The sequence below is a fragment of the Nematolebias whitei genome, chromosome 11, assembly GCF_014905685.2.
Source record: "Nematolebias whitei isolate Nwh7 chromosome 11, NemWhi1, whole genome shotgun sequence".
NCBI lineage: Eukaryota > Metazoa > Chordata > Actinopteri > Cyprinodontiformes > Rivulidae > Nematolebias > Nematolebias whitei.
In genome coordinates this window covers 30,466,811-30,480,793 of record NC_056508.1, presented here as the reverse complement: position 1 = coordinate 30,480,793, position 13,983 = coordinate 30,466,811, and the positions used below count along the sequence as shown (strand labels likewise).

The 13,983-nt window shown below is 39.0% G+C and overlaps 1 protein-coding gene across 1 annotated transcript; it reads right to left on the bottom strand.

Moving 5' to 3' along the window:
* Positions 1 to 621: 621 nt before the first annotated feature.
* Positions 622 to 12,653, bottom strand: calcoco1a (calcium binding and coiled-coil domain 1a). Its single transcript, XM_037684860.1, has 15 exons — positions 12,486 to 12,653; positions 10,639 to 10,803; positions 10,446 to 10,548; positions 7,454 to 7,656; positions 7,075 to 7,287; positions 6,757 to 6,905; positions 6,612 to 6,681; positions 6,362 to 6,517; positions 5,520 to 5,774; positions 5,249 to 5,374; positions 4,998 to 5,093; positions 4,036 to 4,123; positions 3,582 to 3,826; positions 3,258 to 3,346; positions 622 to 1,666 (listed from the first exon to the last, which is right to left on the bottom strand). Exons 2-15 carry the CDS (start codon positions 10,768 to 10,770, stop codon positions 1,642 to 1,644), a joined length of 1,950 nt encoding a protein of 649 aa, XP_037540788.1. The 5' UTR covers positions 10,771 to 10,803; positions 12,486 to 12,653; the 3' UTR covers positions 622 to 1,641.
* Between the last annotated feature and the right edge of the window lie 1,330 nt (positions 12,654 to 13,983).

Below are 13,983 nucleotides of genomic sequence, written 5' to 3'. Positions count from 1 at the left end.
AGAATATTGCAGTATATTTAGTGTCCTTTTGTTTCTGGAAAGACAGTACATTTTTAAATCTTCAATCCTTCAATGTACTCAGGATATAATACATATGTTTAACAATAAAAATACAAGAGTACAGTGCATATTTTACTTTTCTGATTGAAAAATATATTGTATTAGTTTTTTATCTGATTTAATCAGCTGGTATCAATCCCTTTCTGTAGCACCAATAATTTGCAAAAATTAATCCCAAATATTAAACTCAAGAAGTTTTCATGTGGAGCATTTGAAAGCAGAAAGCAAACACATCCATAAAAACATACATGAAAATGAGTCACTACAGCACAGTTTTATAGTTAGAAAAATTAGGAAATCACACAACGGAGTATCAAGGTTTTTATCTAAAAAATGTCCTATAGTAAAAACAGGGTGCAAAAACAGCAAGAAAAATTGAGCATCAAAGTGTTTATAGCTAATCATCTTCACTGCGGATGGAAAATTTAGTACGCTACATTGCACAAACTGAAACTAAAACTGATTATAGTTTACTTGTAGCATAACTCAAGTTAATTATAAATAGAAAACCATGAAAAATGCATACAGTATTGATTTAAAGGTAGGCTACAAGTTTTTATTGGGCATTATAGTTCCAGGAGAAAAAAAAAACAAACACCTAAAAGCTGCGTCAGGATATTTAAAAATGATTTTTTTTTCTACTCTTAGGTTATAATTTTAGGCACAAATTTAAAAACTGCATGAGTTAAGATTTTTTGCATACGATAAACTGTAATAAAGGCTCCAGCTAAATATGCAAATGAACATGATGATAATTTTAACTATTATGAAACACAACATCTTTGTTCATTAACAAAAAATTCGTAGCAGATCTGGAAAGAGTAGGAGCAGTTTTATAATAATTATACGCAGCTACAGATGTAGAAAACTGCATGCATGTGACATCTGCCTTAATTGACTCTAATTATCTCAAAAAGCTTACTAATTAAAAAGAAAGTCTTTGCTTCACTCAGTCTCTTTTCACTGCACCTGCATGACAACAATCAACTGCTATAATAAACAAAAAAAGTGCTCATCAAATCTTAGTTGTGAGTAAATGGAGGAGAAATATGACACAGACCTGCTTTAAAGGAATATATTTTAGCATGACTATATTTTGTTTCTTTATGCTGCCATGAAAAGTTTGGATTTAAATTAGAGTTTTGCTACGATTTTTCGTGGAGCCAGACCTGCACAAAACATCATAATTACAGCGCCTGTCGTGACTCCTAATCACAACTGCCATAAAAACGACACTGCATCTGTCGTAAAGCTCTCGACAAAGCAATGATTCAACGAAAAACCATTCTGCTACAGCGTGCAGACTCTAAAACACTGGAGCGCATGCCGAAAACCGCGCCACTACAAACTGAGCAACAGTCTTATGCAAGTCATAAACATGACCGGCCAAACACTGTCAAAACAATCAAGGCAACAACACAACAGTCTAAAGTAGAAAGAAAGAAAAAAAATGGCTGGCAGCAGATATACAGTAATTGCATATTAACATTATGTTTATGTGCTTGTTCGTCTGACAGAACTGGAAACAAACTCCAGCAAAGTCCTTTCCTGTTGTTGTGGCCGTGGCTGGAAGTTCTCTCGTCACCATAACGGACTGTCCAGATCACTAGAGGAAGACACAAAGCAGTGTGTGTGTGTGTGTGTGTGAGAGAGAGAGAGTGTTAAAATCTGAGGAGACACACACTCTGGCTGAATGAGGAGGCAGAAGGAGCGGGCGAGTGGGAGAACGAGAGCCTTAACGATGCTGAAAATTGGCCCGTGACTGCGGTACACCCCTCAGGTAAATCATTGCTACAGCTTGCTGTCAAATTGTCTGTCCCCTTGTCCTCCCATCTTACCCCCACCCCTGACGCCTCAACTCTGTCGCAAACTGTCTCCCCCGCTTCACCCTGACTCAACTTCTTTTATGACCACATATTCAAAACTTCCATCTTCTAGCCATAGCTCGCCTGTCACCATAAATAATGGCGTGCATATGCCCGTGTGCATTTGCACGCTCTGAATTCAAAGGAAACCCATTTCTCTGTGAGGCCAGAGGAGCAAAGTGTTTAGTTATTTTTTTAAATTCTAATTAATGCATTTTTCAGTGTGATGATGTTTAATGCTCTTATCTGGTAAATCTCAGGGGAATCCATCATAATTCTTACTCCGCTACATTTATTAAGCGAGTTGGTTCACTAATTACTTTGCAGAGTTAGACTACAAGCACAAATCAAGACACAAGCTCTTAAAACTGTGACAGGTTGCTGAAGTTTTAAACCAGACAGCATGACAGAAAAATATCTGCAAGCTTGTTTTTATCCTTGCCCAGTTGGCAATTCTCATCTCTGTTTCTGTGCATCAGAAATTTATCTGCAAGTAGTTCCAGTCATCCTGCTGCTAGATGTTTAATCCTGTAAGTCTTTAATATAGTGAATATTCTTCATCTTGAGTAAAACAGCAAAGTTTCGTAAAAACATGAATTTGCAATATTATTGTTGAAAATTAATTTGATATCAATAAAGAACTGTTCTTATGAATCTGTTTTCTGTTTTATCATTACGTTGCTCACCACACAGAGCGCCTGCTTGAAACATCACGTCCCATGATTTACCACAGTCAGAGCAATCTTTTGAAATATTCAAACTGCACATGTTGAAATTGTTATGACAATAAATTTTGTGCAAGCCTATTCTCAACATCAGAAAGTCATTATTTCTGCCTTTTCGAGGCAAAAACAGTAGCAGTTTATGAAATGGTTAAAACCTCTGGAATATAAAACATTTTCTTGTTTTCATGAAAAAGTAATGGTTAAAAAAGTTTCTTTAGTGCTAATACAGCTGTGAAACTAAGCTGTTTACAGTACAATTCCTGCATTGAAAATGAATGTGAGTTTGGGAAAGTACACTTTAAGTATCCCAAATAAAAGTACAGAGAAATTAACCATAACTGCCATTTCAGACGTGTGCACTGATATGTACTTAAAATTTTATTGATGTCATCTTCAAGCTAGTTTTAACCTCAGTAAAATTTTACTTCTCACTGTAAATAATTTAGCCTAACTTGCAGCAGGTAAAGCAGTAAAAACCTGAAAGTTATTCCAATGTTGGACATCTAATTTTGCATTAATTCTCATTAAACACATGCTTCCTGAGTATATGTAACTGTTTACCTTGAGTGTAGCTAAGATTTTGGGGATTTCTTGCAGAAGTTTGTACCTGAGAACAGTGTCGTACTCTGGAAGAAAATGTGCCATTTCCTCTGCAGAGCTTTTCCTTCCACACTGAACTGGATCAGATTCCTCCTCCTACACCAGAAAACACACACACCGACATTTAACTCATATCTCTCCAGCAGCTATTACAGTCTAATAAGTTTCCAACTAGCGACCTAATTGCTTCCATGAGATAATGTCCATATCAAACGACCCACTGCCCATGTTTAACTGGTGTGTTGCTATCAGCGTGAAGCCATAGCTCATTTTCAGTATCACATATAATTAAACTGTGGTGACAATGAATGGCTCTGATAACACGTCTCACCGAATCAGAGCTGTGTGCCAGAGTGTTGGCTGTGGCCTGGTGTGGCAGGGAGAGCGGGGCAGGCTGGTTGATCACCACTGCACTTCTGTCCATGTCCCTCGGTGAGGGAGGGGGGGTCGACAGGAGTAAGGAGTCAGGCTGACCCTGCTCGCACAGGCTGTAGTGTCCCAGAGCTCTTGGTGATTGGAGGATCTGTACAGCCTCTGGACTCCCATCATCTGAGTCCGATAAGGCAGCGTCGGGACCTCCAGCCAGATAAATTGGTTGAGGGGAAAAAAAAAAAAAAAAAAGGGAAAGGGGGTCACTTTTCTTTTTTCACAGAGCACTGCTCTTGTCACACGCAACACAGGCCACGCTGAACAGTATTTAGTGCTGCTCCTGAGTGATAGCAGATAACACTTTTATTGTTCATATCTGCAGGGCGTCCAATAGATTGATGCGCAGCTCAATTCACCTGTGGAGGCAATCGGAGCAGCGTCCCACCTGGCAGTGGTCACTGTTCCCATCTTCTGCTCCAGCTGACAGATGTACTCCATCAACTCCTGCAGGAGAAATTACAAGGATCACATCACAAACTAGGGCGGGACTTTGATCATGACTTCAGCAGCCATCACTGTTATAACCCTTATGATATCTGACACCTTCAAACCAAAGTCACATAAAGATGTTGGACAGTAAATACAAAAATACAACATTTGGTGTTACATAAATACTACTGTCACTGTGCACTAAAAATTTGAATCCTTATTTTACTGAGTTTACGTGCTACTGATTGTCTGCCATTCTATGACTAATGCTCAAATGAAGCTGGACAATGATAAAAAAAAATAAACTTTTTTTTCTAGTCTGTCTGCATCTGGCAATAGTGAACTGGTTAGCCAACAAAAACTCTTCAGGCACATTAACAGCCCCAGCACCGACTGCCCTGAAATCCACCATTTTATATTGCACCATAAACAATTTATACTGAGCAATAACATGGGAGTAACAACAGAGAGAAGATTCCCAACACCACCGGTTGGGAACATTCACAGTACCAGTAAACCAGTTGTAACAGTAAGTTTTAGCCTCAGGATGTTTTTTAAACTTTTTTTTTTTTTCATTTACCCTTTATTTATCCAGGTAGTCTCACTGAGCCATGAGAACTCATTTTCAAGAGAAACCTGTTTAGGGAGCAGATGGTGGGGGTTAAGGGCCTTGCTCAGGGGCCCACAGTGGGGCGAATGAAGGTGGAGGGAGGTGTGGGTGTTTCACCTTTTCTACCCACATTTTGATGTTGACGGTACCAGGAGGTGAACCTGCGACTTTCCGATCACAAGCCCATCTTCTAACCTCTGCACCACCACTCCCCCAATTATGTTAAAAAACAAGAAAATGTAAGGTTTGTGAACTGAACTGAACTGAACTGTTTCTGACCTGTTTCTCTGCTTGTAGCAGTTCCTTCTCCTTCTGGGCCACCCTCAGGCTGGCTTTCAGCTCTTGAAGCTCCCTCCGGGTTTCACTCAGCTGAACCTGGAGGCCAGACACACAAAAACATTTCACAGTGGAATAAAATAAATCACAATGACCAATAATATATGAATTCATCACATAATCCCCACCAGTTTGTTACTGTTTTTTGGCACAAAGCATCTGTCACATAAACAGGAAAAAGTACACTTTCTTACCCTATTGCAGTCTTTTTCTCTTCCAAGCTCAACTTCCTGTTTTACTCTTTCCATCTTTTCCTCCTGCAGTTTTTCTTCAATCCTCTGAAACTCCATGTTGAGTTTCTCCAAGCGCTTCTTGTCCATCTGTCAGAGCAACAGAAACACTATAAAACACTTTCTCTGCCAAGAATATAACCACCTAAGGCAGTGAAGTTGCAGTGAGGTAATATTCCAACTCGAAGCGGGTTCCTAACTTCTCCAGATTTAATATTCTGCAACAACACATTACCTCAACAGAGCGCTGCAGATTTTCTCTCTCTTCCTCCCAGTGGGCGCTGTCTTTTCTCAGGGTCATACTGACATCTGCGAGTTGAATGGCGAGCCGTGCAGCCTGGAGTTGAGCCTGGTGCAGTTCGGCCTGCCCGTGATCCCTCTGAGCCACCATGGCGCTGAGATCTCTCTTTAAGCCTTCTGCGGTGCGCTCACTCATGTGGAGACGCCCCCGCAGACTCCTCATCTCTTTCAGCGATGCTTCACTCTCTGCCTGTTAACAGGATATAAAAGCATGTTGCTGTACATCACTTTTTGCCAGAAAAGCTAAACCCTTATTCTCAAACTGCCCATTTATCATTTATTTATTTATTGGTTATATACCTGTACTAATATTTCTTGTCATTGTGCCTTTATTTAAGCGGCCTAAAAGGAACAATTACATAGTTCAACCAATGATAGATACAGTCACAAGTCTCTGCCATTGCCATTTTGTGGGTTGGAAGGTGAAAAGTCTGGAAACATTACACTTAATCACTGATGTGCTAAGCATTACTTGTCCTGAGGAAAAACAAATCCAAATAAGAAAAGCCAGACACAAATATAACTTTCAGTATATTTTAAAATAAACGAACACTTAACTGTTACTTTAAACTAGCCAAGATGGTGTATTTCTGGAAAAAAGTCTCCCTTAGATCAGTCTAAATCATAATAAATTGCAGTATCAACTTGAAAAACTGAGATTGTGTGTCTTATTATGATAAATGACTTTCTGCAAATACGAAAGGTATGTGATTTGTTTTACACATGTAGCTGAAACCCTAAGTATACAAACTTGTGCAGCTCATAAAAATGTCTGACCTCCTTCCTGTGGGCAGTGGTGAGTTTCTGTGTGAGGGTGGTGATGGTGTTCTGGAGTTGCAGCACGCTGGTGTCTCTCTGTGCGAGGGAGTTCCTAAGACTCTGAAACTCCTTAGACAGACTTCTGAGCTCAGCTTCTGTCTGCTCCAGCTTAGTCTAAGAGACAGACATTAACAGCCCAAAAGGGAAAAGTTAAACACAGAAACAGAAGAGAAACCCAACATAAACATAAGTGTTAACATAAAATTACCTGCAGGCTCTTCCTTTCAATCTCTTCTTCTTTTCTCAAGGCGGCAGCCCTTTTGGCTCTTTCCTTCATTCTGCACAAAATCATTTGGTTATGGACAATCAAACTATTCATAACTGTTAAAAACTGAGGGGAAAAACATACGAACCTCTCCAACTCTGTCTCTCTTTCCACAGCTCTCTGTGTTAGGGTTCTGACATCCACCTCCAGCTCTCTTATTTGCATGTCACTCGCCTCCTTGGAATTCATTAATGCAGTTTTTTCCAGGCTAAGTGATTCTCCTAAAGCCCGCTCCTCCTGGCATAATAGACATCAAATTATATAAGAACCAGTAATAGTAACCTATTTTAACATAATATATGAACAATTTTCCCCCTAAAACATGGGGCAACAATATTAAAGCAGAAACTTTATGACGATAAGAGCCAAGTATGGTAAACACTCCTACTCAAGCTTCATCTATCACCTTCTGCTTCCTTTCTATTTCCTCAATTGTTTTTTGACTCTGTGTCAGCTCTTCTTTCAGCCAGGCAATATCACGTTCCAGCCCTCTGCGCTGTCTGTCCCATGCCTCCTTCGCCCTCTTGTTTCTCTCTCTCTCTTCCTCCTTTTGCCTTTTTGCCACTTCCTGCTTTTGCAAAAGCTCAGCTTGCTTCTGCAGACACTCCTGCAGCCGACTCTGACATGGGACAAGAAAAATAAGTCTGCATGAGAACAAAAATTACTGAGACATATTTCACAGGATGCGTGTTTTCCCAAACACTCATTATTTATGCAACACTGTAAGGACACTGACCCAGTATCTCGTCAAGTTTGCGGAATAATAAGTTATTGTTAATGCTCACCTGCAGCAGTTCGGCCCTGGGTATTACCAACAGCATGTCTGTACTTTCATCTTCACCATGGGACTCTTCCTCAAGGGTCACCAGATCTTCAAGTGGCTTTGGAGCACAAAAACTGAACTTGGAGCTCCGGGAGCACACCTCCCCTTTACTGTCAACATATACAAACTCATACTCTTGGGAGCTGGGCTTGGGCAAGTAGCAGGCTAAAAAAAAAAAATTATATTAAAGAACATCAACAGAGACAGACAACAGCATTCCTTTATATAAATTAACCAGGCTTCCTACACAAATTTCCCTTTATAAAATGCCACACACTTTCCAGATTAGAATTTAAAGTTTTCAGTTTTTGACGATTTTGAAAGTCTCAGAACAAACGAGTACAGTACAGACTGTATAGTACACTAAACCTGTGAATGGAAGCTAAAACTGAGCAGCGTGCTCTCTTTTGCCTGTGCCAGTTAAAAATCGGGCTGCATTATTTTAAAACAGTTGCAAATGTGCAATAGAAGTCTGACTTTTCCCAAAAAGAAACACATTGCAGTAAACAAGCATGGACATTATGAAAGCATGTCTCAAGAGTTATCATACTTTTGGACATGATGACTTTCAATTTGGACAGTTGCCTCAACCTAAAAAAGCAGGATTTAACAATTGTGTTTAAATGACTGTTTAGTTTCATAGAATAACTCATTTTCACTCCCAGATTAGTGATAATCTGTTTCTCAAACGGGATCAGAGAGGAAAAGTTGATGCAAGGGTTCCTGTTGGTGTCATTAGATGGAAACATGACTTATATTTTCTTTGCACTAAAATTTAACAAATTTAAAGCCAGCCGATCCCTGATGTCGACCAGGTAGTCTAGAAGAGGTTGGATAAAGCATGCACCAGTGTGCATCCGAGGGAAGTAAAATTGACAGTCATTGGCATAAAAGATGCAATGTTTATGAAAAATAGCACCTAGTGGCAGAAGGTGTAAAGAAATGAAGAGGTCCAAGAATGGAGCCCTGTGGTACTCCCCCCCCCACCGAAGAGCCACTGATGCAGAAATAAAATCCTTGATGTTGACATAAAAGCTTCTATTGGAGAAGTAGGACCTAAACCATTTAAGGGCTGACCATGCAATGCCCAACCACTGCTCAAGCCAAGAAACGAGGATCGCAAGGTCATCGGTGTCAAACACAGACATAAGGTCCAAAAAACCAAGAAGCAGCAAATCACCAGAATCCATGGCTACAAAGATATTAAAAACCCTTAATAGAGCAAACTCTGTGCTGTGATGAGATTTAAAGCCTGACTGGAACACCTCCAAAATAAGAGTGATCTTTCAGGAAAAAAAATAACTGGGAATCAACTTTTTTTTTTCCCAGTAAATGTCTTTAGACAGACCTAAAGTTGGTCACTACCGAGGGGTCGAGGCTAGATATTTTCAGCAGCATGTTTAAAACTTTTTGGCACTACACCTGAGGTTAAACATTCATAACAGAGAGGACAGAGGGGCCCAGAATAAGAAAGAAGTCCTACTCAATTTCCTTCAGAAGTCGAGGGGGACAACATCAAAGGGGCAACCAGGTAACGTCATAGTGGACATTAGCTGCACTGACAAGGATAGTGAGATGAGCGCAGAGTGGTCAAACACAGCTAAACATGGAGACATGATGAATGGATCATGAGTTTTTGAACTACTGATGGCCAAACTTCGTTGTGAACAAAAGCGGGGAAGATTTGCTGTTTTCTAACACAATTTGTACAAAAATCTGACTAGTTTGAGACTGCATGGACCCCTAGTTGCTTATCCATCCATCCATCCATTAACTTTTACCCACTTCTTCCATTTTAGGTCATGGGGGTCGCCGGTGCCCATGTCCAGCAATCACAGTGTGAGGGGTGGAGTCCTAGTTGTTTAATAATGTAAAAATTGTATTAGAAACACAAAAATTCTAATCAAAACATTTTTTTAAATGCATATTTTGACAACCAAGTATGACTTTAACTAATGCAGGAAGATAAATTCACATTAAACTCTCAGAAGTTTAACTTTTCATAACTACTTGTACATTATATTACTACTACTACTACTACATACATACTTATACATGCTTATATTAATTTATTCTTGCTTAAATCTCCACAGCTTAATTTACTGATTTGTTTTTATTCACCTTTTCAATATATAGGAATTGTCAATATTATAGATCCTACATTTTGTTCTGTGGTATATATTCCAGCTTATAAAATATAACCTGCAGTTATGCTATCTGTACACAGATGGTGGTAGCCTTGTGCAAATACAAAAAAAGGTTAAATCATGTCATCTGAGCAAGTTTCTTTTTGTTTAAAAAGTTGCAAGGTTACCACATGTGTTTTCAGGAATTTCCTTAAAATTCTGTTTTACAAAATGTGTTAGGTGCATACAGAATGAAAGAATCCCATGTAACCATGGTAGTTTAACCAAAGCGGCATGGATAAGCCCACCAAAGAGTTGACCTTCTCAAGGATCTACCAGTACTTTTTTCGGACCTTTGTCTTCTTCTCATATGAAATGGGATTGAAAAGTACTTTAAAGTTGGTGATTTATCAATTTGCCTTGAGTCAATGCCACACATGCTTCCCACGTGCCCCTCAGACCAGGCTTATCAGCTGCCCTCACCACTGACACACGGGACAAAGTGAACCCTGTATTCTCCAGGGAGCAGCGGCAGCCAGCACTGCAGGCTTTGAGCCACCGTCTTTGTCGCTCTCATTACTCAACACCCTGTTTACAGCAGAATTAATTCCAATGATGACAGAGAGCTTCTCTGTCCAAGAGCAGGCTAAGCTGGATATTTGTCTTGAGCACGTTTTCTTTATCCTTTAAGATAGAAATGAACATCTTCACACACTCTGCACGAGTTGCTAAACTTCTTGTAAACAGCAGAGCAATTTATTTTTGCTGGTTTTGATGTGCTGTTAGGAATTTTGTAAAAGTGTGGAAAATAAATATTGTTACGAGTACCTTGGAACTGCACACAGCAGTTGACATCTGTGCCCTCTTCATAGTCAGTTGGAGCCAAGGCCCAAACAAATGTTTCATAGTCATTTGCTGATGTCCATCCCACCTGAGAAAGAAAATATGAACATTATTATAATGCAGACAGATCAGCCTTGTATTCAGGTGAATTTTGTGATAGTTGTTGGGGTAACAATACCTTGAAGAGTCCAATCCAGTCACTGCTGGCCCAGCTGTGCAGTGAGCTTATAGTGTAGTGACAATCCACTCTGCTCTGAGGGAAGTAAGTGCAGCCCACATTTCTAAACTCAACTCGCCAAGTCTTGTCCATGACAGCAAAGACAAAATCCAGGCTATATAGTTCCTACAGGGAAAAAAGAGATTAAAGAATATTTATTACAAGGTAAAGATACAAACTGACATGTTTGGTAAGACGAGCTGACAGTGAAGTAGGTAAAAGGTGACAGCTGGTGAGCAAACATGATCCAGCCAAGAGTCTGTGAATATTAATTTGGTGTAAGAAGATACCCTGACTGAGGGTACACTTGAGGAAAGGACACACGATCTTAAACCCCTTTGACAGGATAGGCTTTGAGCAACATGACATTTTACACGTTTGTCAATGTGGCTATTTTGGTCCCTGTAAAAATCACCGTGCTTCATCACATGCAGTGTGAGGTGTCTGAGATCTCCAACATGAAATGTGTTCTGAAATCTCTGGCTGCAGCTGTCTGCTTAGACAAAACATTATAAATTTAGTACTGTATCGGTTGGGACATCCAGCATAGATCAGATGTTCCTATAACAGCAGAAAATAACACATTTCTCAATAAAATGCAAGCAAACAATGACCGTGCAGCTTATGACTGACATATTACACGACCTGCAAGAAAGAAAAATCAATAGAAAGTTCCAATTTGCTATAATTACAAATTAAATATGACTTATCATATTTCTAATTATTTTGATGATTTAAAAAAAACTACTTTACAGAGGTTTAATGTTGTTCAATTTACACTCTAAAGCTAGCTCTGTGGGAAGTTTAAACGTAGTTTACGCATGCAGTTGATAATCAAAGCTCAGTGAAATTTTTACAGCAGCTTTCTGATGGTTAGCATAACGCAGCAACACTTGTATGGCAAGCCAGTTCATCATGTAATAGGTATACATTCTTAAAAGTTGAAATTCATAAACTGTTCCTAGTGAACATTACCAGCATTTTTACTGTTCACAATCAACAATTCAGTTATTTTAAACATTAGTAAACAACATAGCATAACTTTTCTCATTCTTGTGTTTTGGCCTTTCAGCTCCACATATCCACAAATACATTCTTCCTGTCTACCATGCACATTGTGAATATCTGGAATAGAAATCTTAGTAGAAGGATGCCGTTTTAAAACGAAACAGTTCAAATTAATAACCATGTGATAGAAAATAATACTTCTTGAAACACATGGGTCCAATAACCATGTGTTCCAATAACGTGCAAGTCTTTTTCTGATTTGTGGGCCTGGTTGGCAAAAGTGTATAAGGACTAACCAATTTATGTACAGAAATAGATATAATGCACATAGATTTTAGGATTTTCTTTTTATGGCCGATTAAAATTTGTAAGGATTTTTTTTTCCCTTATACCATATAAGGATCGTGGTTATATTTACATGATTTTTTATAAGACAGTGGTAGCACACATATTTATGCTGCTACAAGAGAAAATGTTGTTTTAGACGACTTTTGTGTTTTGTGTTGATTCTGTCAAGTAAAAATCCAATTCGAAGTGACAAGCGAGTGGATTTATGAATGATACAACGGTTTGCCATACCGGGCCTAAAGCAGCAGCAGCACATGTAGAATAAACACTGAGCCACGCGCCTCAAGACGAGCTTATTTAAACCATCGCGTGATGTCAGCCACTGCAGAAACTCAAGTAGGTACGAATGTTGTTTTTAATCAAAGCCAAATCACTTAAGGTATCGCAAGCGATAATAATAAAACAAGCTTTTGTTAAAACTACCAAAAAAAATAATAATCTGCGCACGTTACCTTTAGTCTTCTCTGAAGTGTCTTATACCTTTAAACTCCTCATTGCCGACAAAACGAGGCTTTTGTTTGGGAGTTAAAGGCTCTAAAGTCCGACATAAAACCGAAAATAACGCGTCCGAACAGCAAAGGATATCCTCCTCGGGCTCGCCTCCTCCAGTAACCCGAAACAACAACAAAACCCCCCAAAGCAAAACACAAGCGCGAGGCAGCTTCAAGTTCACCGTGGAACCCGGGGAACTGTAGTTCACCACGCAGCTAGATCAACGCTAAAACATCTTACTAAGAACTACAACCCCCAGGATGCAGTGAGGGTGGAAGACGACTGCTGCTTGTAACGTGATGCTTCTTTTCTCCATAAGCGTCGTTTTTCGCGTCGACAACACAAACTGATCGTCCAATGAAAATGTTTGCAATGAGGGAAACGAACCAATAGCTGCTGCAGTTTTAGAAATAATCTTTTTAAGCTTATTTGAGGTGCATGAATAATAAATATTAGTAATGTTGATAACTTCTATGCCACGCAGTGAGACCCATTAACATTTTTGTGGGGATCAGGCCACAGTCTATGTCATTTTAACAGTGTGCATGTGCTGGTGATGTCTGTTAGCAAAATGTCTCATGAACCACTGGACAATGAAATTTTCTGAAAGTAGGCTAATCAATGACTGAACATCTAACTGATTACTTATTTTTATTAAATTCAATTTTATTTCTTTTATCATATTTTTATCTATGATTTTGAAATTATTGTTGTGGTTGTTGTAAATGTGTTGTATAAAAAACATTTGATTTGACTTGACTTATTGTAGTCAACCCATTGCAAGATGGTCGCCGCAGCCAACTGACCTCAAATAACACAAACGTTGTAGCTCAGTACATGTCTCAGATATTAAGTTAGATTTTGTTGTGGTAGTAGCTGAGCAATATACCCAACATGTACTTTAAGCACAACACGTTGCATGGCATCTTTGCTTAAAATCTTGGCTTTAACTGTTAGAATCAACTCTGTCTGTTAGCAAAATATCTCATGAACGACTTGATGGATTTTAATGATACATTTTGTAAATAATCATTGGATGTACATCCACAACTGATTAGCTTTTAGTCAAACTATTTCAAGATGGCTGCCACAGCTAATCGACATTAGCCAAAACAAAGTGGCTATAACTCGGTCAGTTTTACAGATATTGAGCTAAAAATTCATATGGTAGTATCTGAGAGTCATTCACAACACATACTCTGTGCATGATTTCTTGCAATACTATATTGCAAACATGTGCATAATCACATTTTTAAGGTTTTACCAAAATGTCTATAACTCTGTCATTTCTCATCCTAAGAATATTTTACTAGGATCATCCTAATTAAAAACTCTATCTTGAAATGCAGCAGGTGAAGTTCATTACATCACTGAATGTCTGTAATTTAAATGTTTTGTTCACCCCTGTGCTTCTCTTGTAAAGAAAATCAGATTTCAGACTATTTCTGTCCATGACAG